We start from the raw sequence: 9,429 nt of genomic DNA, 5'->3' as shown, positions 1-9,429 counted from the left end.
GATGGGATGGCCAGTGGTTGATGAGGCCTGCTAGTCCACATTTTAGCACAGTGAGATTCCCACTCTTGCACAGATTTATTGTGGATGTGCAGTTTCATGCATGTAGTTGTGAAATTATTGCAATGTTTGACTCTATTGAGTTTTTGTTTGCAAATTTGACAGATAACATGTGTTCGGTCATCCTTTGCTGTCTTAAAAAATGTTCAGGCAAAGCAACTATTGCCACCCCTTCGAACTGCACACTCATGACCAGTGCTGGCCATAGGCAAAGTTGGAGCTGATGATGCAGCGCTTTGTTGTGGTTACGTCACTTCGTGTCTGTGTGGGAAGCCACAACGTAACCTCATCTTCCTTCTCCTCCACCTCTTCTGCTTAGCTACTCAGCTGCATACCTCTGGGTTCACACCAGGTTGGATCCACAACCTCATTGTCATCCTCTGTGTTGTCACACTCCTCACCCTAAGAGTCACCCTCATCCTCTTTCTGCACTGACACATCAGTACAGTCTGGGTGCATCTTTGGTATCTTAGTCTCATCAGGTTCACCTCTACCCTTGGTGGTTAACATCAGGTGACGAAGGTCTGAATTCTACTCAGACCCTACTTTGCCCTGCCCGGATCCAACATGAAAAAGTTTGGGCATCGGTGTAGATGCTTTCCTCCTCTGGATTCTGTGATTCTTCACAGCAGACCTCTGAAGCCCATATAATACAATGTGTGAACAGCTCATCAGAATGGCTCATCTGAGGTTCCTCACAGTCAGTTGTGAGTTTTGACACGGAGGAAAACAAAAGTGATAATGGTGCCACCTCTGATGATTGTACTGTGTGTGATGTTAAGGTGGAGGAAGAGGAGGAGAGGCCACTTGATGCAGCGCTTACCATCCACTAGAGCACATGCTCTTTCTGAGCTTCATCTACAAAGCATACAGCTGTGCAGCTGCCAAAGAAAGCGAGTCGAATAAGCTGGCCAATAACAGATGTTGTCAGTGATCTTTGGATAGGATGAGACAGTGTTTGTTCAGTTGAGTTTTCATTCATATAAACCTAACCCACGTACACATTGAACACCAGGCCTATTCCCCTTCCTCTATGACCTCACTTTTTCCCACTCAATTGTAAGTAGTCTTCCCCTCTTTTACCCTACAGTTTCACAACCTTAGGTCTACAGCTGTCCGTCTCCTGTCACTAATTGAACAATCACTATTTATTATCTTAGATAGTGTGCCTGAATAACACTGTTATGCCTAATGATTTGTAAGTGGAAATGAAGCCTTCTAATCTGCCACTGAAATGTACTTTTACAAGCAGAAATGATTTGGAGTAGCACCTAGTGGCTGCACCACTATATTACGCCTAACAATTTTTAAGTGGAAATCTGGCCTTCTGATTTGCCACTGAAGCACAGTTTTAGCACAAATGGTTTGGAGTAGCTAATTTCGACTAATTTCTGCACCACTGTAATAGGCCTAATGATTTTTACATGGAAATCTGGCTTTCTGATTTGCCACTGAAACACAGTTTTAGCACAAATGATTAGGAGTAGCTATTTGGTCCTAGTGGCTGCAACACTATATTAGTCCTAATAATTTTAAAGTGGAAATTTGGCCTTCTGATTTGCACTGAAACACAGTGTTAGCACAAACGATTTGGAGTAGCTAATGGGGCTCCCGGAGACTGCCACACAGTTTTTGCACAATCTACTTCAGAGCTGTAAGATCAATTTCACACGGGATAAGTTCACTTTCAGCACCAGCACTAGCTCAGGAACGACCTCTCTGCACTGTGACACTGATCAAATGGCTATAGAGTTGTTTTTCAGGGGTCAACTGAAGCTTTTAGTTTTAGTGAAGGGAAATTTTTAATGCTATAGCATACCAAGACAGTTAGTACGCTTTATTCTACCAACTTTGTGAGATCAATTTGGGAATTTTCTGTCCCAACATGACTGTGTGCCCGTTCACAAAGCAACATGCATAAAGGAATGGATGGGTGTGAAGCATCTTGACAAGACTTCACAGAGCCTTAACCTTACTTCTATAGAATATATTAGGAATGATCCACAATGGAGATTTTGAGCTAGTCCATCTCAACAGACATATGTATTGACCTCACATATGCTCTTGTAAGTAAATGGAAGAGTGGGAGCTGATTTAGCTGGAAAGGGAGAGCAAACATTATATTAATGCCTATGGATTTAGAATAGGATATCATAAAAGTTTTAATAAGATTAATGTATAGGTTTTTCAAAACTTTTGTCCATATAAAGTATTTCCATTAGAAATGAGCAAATATATTTGAGTTGAATTGAATTTTACTTGAATTTAATAAAAATAAATATTTTACAGAATGATGGATTTGTGCAATTCACTGCATATAATTTTAGACATATGCTGACTGGTCACCATTTTGGTGAACTGTAGAGGGCTGGAAAAATGTTGAAGATAAATATAAAAAGCTATTATTTACCCACCTATTGGCCACTCCTGCTGCATGCTCTTCCTTGTGTGATCCCCGTCACCTCCTCAACCGTGCACTGAAACCCAGAACCCCATCAAGCTAGGTTGATCTTTTGAATATGAGCGCCAAATGCACCACATGACAAAAATGTCAGCGTTCAGTAAGGCAAAACATGATACAGCACATGATATATATAAATAAGAAACAATGAGGGAAAAAATGGCTTGATTTTAGAAATTGACAATACCATATATCTGATTTACAGCTGGAATTCCCAATGGAAAATAAAAATGAAAAAATAGAAAAGAAGGAGAACAATGTGATTGTTCAGAAATGGGATTGAGAACCCGTGTAGATTATTTAACTTTGAAACAAGTCGATAAAAACACTACTTTTCATTCAAATCCTATCTGGACTTACGTCTCAATCTTTTCAGCAGCGCAGAATTTGTCCACAGCTTTTGCAACAGCAATTCCAAGGTTGATAGTAAGATGAAAATGCAGACTTTTTATATTTGTCTACGTAGTGGCCAATACTCACTTATGTAGATTAGTCACCAATTAAATCAGCTTAAAAAAGTGTTTTGCTATACAAAACTCATTCAATATTTCGCGTTCCAGGACCTCTTTAGGGTGGTGCATGCACAAAGAATGATTGATATAGCACAAAAAAACAGAAAGATAAAGAGCACTCATCCGGTCCTTAGTAATGAACATCTTTAATCCATGGTTAAGATAACATCAACATCATAATAAAGTGCGGTGTGCCGGTGGCAGGGCACTGAGTAGGTAAGGAATGACTATGGCCATTTTGCACTACTGATGCACTTCTATGGGTACAAGCGCATGAGTAGCGTGAAATAGTCATAGTCTGTCAGGCTTTCTCACCTGCTCACTCCCCTGCCACCTGCACCTCACACTTTATCATGATTCCATATATTTTTCCCTCAGACTTGAGTGATTCCATAATTTTTCCCCTATGCTTGGTTTAAAAAAGTAACCATTACTGACTACCACATTTTTTGCTCTTGATTTCTTTTAGTGTTTCTTAAAGCCAGAAAGTTGCCATTTGAATTGACTTTAGTTTTGTGCCATGTCTGTGATCTGCTTTCTTTCTACAAAATTAAACAACTGAGTGAACATACTCCAAGGCTGGGGATTCCATAATTTTTGCCAGGGGTTGTATATATATACAGTTGAAACCAGAAGTTTACATACACTATATAAACAGACACATACAGTATGAATGCTTTACTCAATATCTGACATGAAATCAGAATAAAATGTCCCCGTTTTAGGTCAATTAGGATTACCATAATTATTAATTTTTACCAAACGCCAGAATGTTTTAAGGCATTTTTATTATTTACTGCAAAGTCAAAAGTTTATGTATATTTCATTAGTATATGGTAACATTACCTTAAACTGAATGACTTAGGTCAAACGTTTGAAATATCCTTCCACAAGCTTCTTACAACAGTTGGTCGGAAATTGGACCATTCCTCTTGAAAAAACTGGCATACCTGAATTGGGTTTGTAGGTCGCCTTGCGCACACCTGCCTTTTCAGCTTTGCCTATTCAATTTCAATAGAATTGAGATGAGGGCAATGTGATGGTCAATTCAAAACAAAATTTAACTTCCTAGCTGATTTCTTGAGATGTTGCTTCAGTATTGCCACATAATCTTCTCTTCTCATGTTGCTGTGACACCCCAGAGTCCAGTTGTCACAGTGATATTGCCTCCTTCTAAGGGGTAAAGTCATGCCTGGAGGCAGGAGGGGGGCCCCCATATCAGGTAACATAGATTACATGACAATTTCTGCTGCAGGTCAGAAAGGGGAGCTTTCTTATAAATTCTGGCCAGCAGATGGGGTTAGTGAGTCAGCAAGGAGTCAGCTGAGAGAGCAAACAGGGAGTTGTCATGGAAACAAGAGCAGCTGAGAGCTCATGACAAGAAAGTTAGTCAGTTGGTGACAGGGAGCTGATCTGTGAAGAGGGAAAGGACAGGAGCGGAGACAAGAGGCTCTGGGGAAGGTAACATTGCGTGTAGCTGAATTCAGAGCGAAGCGCTGAGATATAAAATGAGGACACCAGAGTCCAAGGCGGAACAGGAGCTGTATGCCCTGATCGCCAAATCTGGAAGTACAGGGGACAGCAAGTTCCTGGGCAAAATTGAACACCTGAAGGTACGGCAGCAGATGAAGAGCCCGGGCTGACGGTGAAAAGGACAGTACCCGAGATATAGGCTCACGCTGTCAGCCATACAGGTTAGAAACCATCACAGAAGAGAGGGTCGCAGCGTAGTTACAAACAGCAGGGACCCGAAAGCAAAGCGCAGAAGGAAGGTCCTAAACCCCACCTGGCAGGGTGAATGCCCTGAATGCCTCCAGACGAGCCGGACTCAATTCATCACCTGTATGTGGTACCTCGAATTGCAACGACTTGCAAGTAAAAGGTAGAGAAACCAGCACCTTTCTGTGTCCTTCTCTTATTTCTCTGCACCCCAACATTCATCGCCATCTGAACCATTACTCAAATATCTTTGCCCTGGGGCCCCCACTCTACCCGTGAGGAGCTGAACCATTCTTTGCTGCATCACCATCTGCCCCAGAGGACCAAAACCGCAGCGTTGGCTATTCCTTGCCGAACACCATGGGTGGCGTCACCGTGACATCTCCCGTGGAAGTTAACGGGCCCTATACCAAGTAACCTAAGGCCCTGCAGGGCGCTCCAATGCCATCTATTTTGTGAAATGCACTAGATCCTCCTGCAGCAAAACAACCCCACAACATGATGCTGCCACCCCCGTGTTTCACAGTTTTTAAAATCTTTTGAGAAAGTAAGACTGTATGCCTGAGAAATGGAGGCTTGCAAAATTTAAGAAAAGTTAGTAGTTTTACATATAACAGAAATGTTCCCAAACCATGTAACACTGTATGTCTGAGAAATGGAGGCCTACAAAATTTTTAAAAGCTTTTCTTAACTTTTATAGATTAAATAAATGTTCACAGACCACATAGCTCTGTATGTCTGAGAAATGGAAGCCTACAAATTTTTTAATAGCTTTGTTCACTTTTAGAGATTACAGAAATATTCACAGACAAAGTAACACTGTATGTCTGAGAAATGAAGGCCTACAAATTTTTTTTAAGCTTTTTATCACTTTTACAGATCATATAAATGTTCACAAAGTAAATAGCACTGCATGTCTGAGAAATGAAGGGCTATGAAAGCTTTTGTACACTTTTAGAGACCATAGAAATATTTATATACCACTAAACACTGCATATCTGAGAAATGAAGGCCTACAAAATTTTTAAAAGCTTTTTATCACTTTTGCAGAACTCATAAATATTCACAGAGCAAAAAAACACTGTATGTCTAAGAAATGGATGACTACAAAAGCTTTTGTTCACTTTTAGAGATCACAGAAATGTTCACAGACCATGTAACACTGTATGTCTGAGAAATGGAGACCTACAAAATTTTAAAAGCTTTTTAGCTGGTTTACAGATCACAGAAATATTCACAGATCATGTAGGAGATATCTTCAGTGTAAAATAAACAAGGAGTCCAGGAAGAAATTATTATATCATGCTCTCCACAGAGCCTTCACCTTAAAATCATCCAGTCTGTCTGGCATTACTTAGAGTACATTAAAAGACAGAAGTGCAACTCTATATCTACATTAGATTTTGGTTAGTTCTCTAAAACCTTTGGAACAACATCCCTGTAGACTCCGTTCAAAACATTTCTGCAATTGTATCTAGAACAATTAATGCTGTGATGTTCTTTTGAAGGTAAAAGTTATTCACTAGGGATGAGCGAACGTGTTCGATGATACTCGGTTATCACTCATTTATCATGGTGCTTGAATGTGCTTGTTACTTGAGTTCAAACTCGAATCCCCAAATTTTTAACACCTGTTGCACAGCCAATAAGCATGTGAGGATTGACTGTGAGTCACTGTAATGTTGTAGCCATCTTTGTTGGGGTCTTACTGTGATTGACTGGCCGTGGAACCTTGTAAGAGGTTATAAAAGGACAGTCACCACCTGTCTCAGCGCACTGACACCATTGCACAGCTCTATGACACTTTGCATTGGAGGGAGAGAGTGCTTGTCAAGGCCTTTGTGCACAGTATAACAAATCAGAGGCCTGTAGTGTTGATACTGGTGCTGAAGCTGAGCCATCATACTAACAGCCCTTAAATGGGGTTATTGTTGAAAGTACGTACAATTTGCATTTAGCCTAAAGAGGGAGAGAGAGTCACAGGAGCAGGAAAAGTGACAGAATCCAGTTTGTAGACAGGGATTATGCAGTTGATTTGTGCAGTCTGTTGGCAAATATGTAGCTGCAGTTTTTTGTGCATGCTGGAAAAATGTAACATATTCTGATCCATCAAGTAGTATGTGCTTTAGGTTCATTTTTTGCGTTATATAACCCACCTAAAAATTGTTGAAACATTTTCAGTGGCTTCATTTCTCAGCCACAGATTATTCTGTATTGAGCAGTAAATTTCTGTGATCTGTAGAAGTGAATATTTACTTTTTTTTTAATTTGTAGCCCTCCATTTCTCAAGCATACAGTGCTACATGATCTGTGAATATTTCTGTGATCTGTAAACCAGCTAAAAAGCTTTTAAAATTTTGTAGGTCTCCATTTCTCAGACATACAGTGTTACATGGTCTGTGAATATTTCTGTGATCTCTAAAAGTGAACAAAAGCTTTTGTAGTCATCCATTTCTTAGGCTAGTTTCACATTGGCGCTTTTTTGCGCAGCGCATCGTGCGCAAGAAAAACGCATGAAAAACGCATGAAAAATGCAAGCAACGCTGCGTTTTTTTTACGGCAAGCGAACGCTGATGCGTTAAAAAACCGCAGTGTTGCTTGCGTTTTTCATGCGTTTTTGGCTTGCGCATGCGTTTTTCACGCGCATGCGTTTTTAGGTGTGATATGTCAAAAACTGTTTTTAACAAACAAGAGAGAGTTCACCAATGGGACAAATGGGACAACAGTGGGAGTGTCTTTATATAGACCTTGTACAGCAGAATTCCTCACATTTTGCTGCTTTGCCAGTGGATATGATGGATATGCGTATGGATAATTTCCGTTTCAAGCTTGATCTTGACATCGCGATGTCTCAGGCGTATGCCTTTGCTTGCCAGCGGGAGAGGGAGAGACACCAGAGATGGCAGCGGCGTCGCTTTTGGAGGCATCCGATAATAGAAGTCCGGGAAAGCCGTGGAGCGTATCACACGCTGTACACCGAGCTCCAGGTCAACCCGCAGAAATTTGGAGACTATATCCGGATGTCCCAGGAGAGCTTCATGGACTTGCTGGGTATGGTCGAAGGCATCATCCGGAGGCGGGACACTCAGCTTCGGCGTGCCATTCCTCCGGAAGAAAGGCTCCTGGTCACCTTACGGTATGTAATTTTTTGCCTAAATTTATTTATTTTTATTTTTTTTTTAAATTTTTGGTGTTTTTTTTTTTTTTTTATAAAAAATTTTTTTTGGGTAATATTTTTTTTGCATCATTTTTAGAGAAACTGTTCGGCACCTTATGGTATGTAATGTTGTGCCTAAATTGTTTGGGTTTTTTTATTAATTATTTTTTTTAACATTTTTGGTTTTGGTTAATAATTTTTTGCATCATTTTTACTGAAACTGCTCGTCACCTTATGGAGTGTAATGTTGTGCCTAAATTAATTTGGATTTTTAAAAAATGTTTGGTTTTTTTGGGGGTAATATTTTGTTGATTCATTTTTAGTGAACCTTTTTTTTTCCCTAATTTTTTTTTCTCATTGGATTTTCTCATTTACTAATCAAAATTCTTTGCAAAATGTTTTTCTGCTATATTTTATTTAAAAATCATGCAAAACAGATATCCCATGTACTTTTGATTTCCAGGGTTTTTATTTATACCCTAGACAGAAATATAATTTTTTTTTTTTTTTTTTTTTTTTTATTGACAGGTTCCTGGCAACTGGAGAGAGTCTGTCATCCCTGCATTTCCAGTACCGGCTGGGAATCTCCACTTTATCCGGGATAGTTGCCGACACCTGCAGGGCTCTGTGTGAAGTTCTCTGTCTGGAGTATCTGCCCTTACCCACCACCGAAAAGTGGCTTCAAATAGCTGAAAAATTTTGGGAACTCTGCAATTTTCCAAACTGCCTAGGAGCCGTGGATGGGAAGCACATCCGAATCACGAAACCAGCAAGAAGTGGCTCCGAGTTCTTCAATTATAAGAAGTACTTTTCCACAGTCCTTATGGTGATAGCGGATGCTGACTGACAGTTTGTGGCGGTGGACATTGGGGCTTTCGGAAGGAGCAACGACTCGCACACTTTCAAGAACTCCAATATGGGCCGGAGGTTGTACAGCAACCATTTTAATTTTCCACAGGCACAGCCTCTTCCCCAAACTGATGCTCCACCACTGCCATTTGTTTTAGTTGGGGATGAGGCATTTCAGATGTGCCAGAACCTGCTAAAGCCATACTCCAGCCGTGCCTTGGACCACACCAAGAAAATTTTCAATTACAGGCTGACAAGGGCACGCCGGACTGTAGAGTGCGCCTTTGGCATTTTAGTGGGCAGATGGAGAATTCTTAGCACCGCCATCAACCTGAAAATGGAAACTGTGGACGAGGTTGTGAAGGCATGTGTGGTTCTGCACAACTTTGTAATGGCAAAGGAGCCACCGAACTTTGATATGGACGAACCTGCTGCCAACCCTTTGCCTGATTATAATCAGCACCCTCTTCGGTCTTCAGTGGAAGTTGCCCAAATGAGGGACAAATTTGCGGATTTCTTCGTAACCGATGTGGGTCGTGTAGCATGGCAGGACCAAATGGTATAAATATGTTTATTAATAAATGTTAGCATCCTTCACTCTGGTTGATAACTGACCATGTCATGTTAAATATTTTGGTTGTACTATCTCCACTCTTGCATGCAGACTGGAGAGA

At 40.6% G+C, this 9,429-nt stretch overlaps 1 protein-coding gene across 1 annotated transcript; it reads left to right on the top strand.

The window, feature by feature from the left end:
- Positions 1-7,412: 7,412 nt before the first annotated feature.
- LOC141086086 (uncharacterized) lies at positions 7,413-8,753 on the top strand. The gene is made up of 2 exons (XM_073571780.1): positions 7,413-7,885; positions 8,435-8,753. Exons 1-2 carry the CDS (start codon positions 7,455-7,457, stop codon positions 8,751-8,753), a joined length of 750 nt encoding a protein of 249 aa, XP_073427881.1. The 5' UTR covers positions 7,413-7,454.
- Positions 8,754-9,429: the final 676 nt, after the last annotated feature.

The sequence above is a fragment of the Dendrobates tinctorius genome, unplaced genomic scaffold (assembly GCF_039654945.1).
Source record: "Dendrobates tinctorius isolate UK_male_01 unplaced genomic scaffold, ASM3965494v1 ptg000030l, whole genome shotgun sequence".
Taxonomy (NCBI): domain Eukaryota; kingdom Metazoa; phylum Chordata; class Amphibia; order Anura; family Dendrobatidae; genus Dendrobates; species Dendrobates tinctorius.
This window is presented reverse-complemented; position numbering and strand designations above follow the sequence as displayed.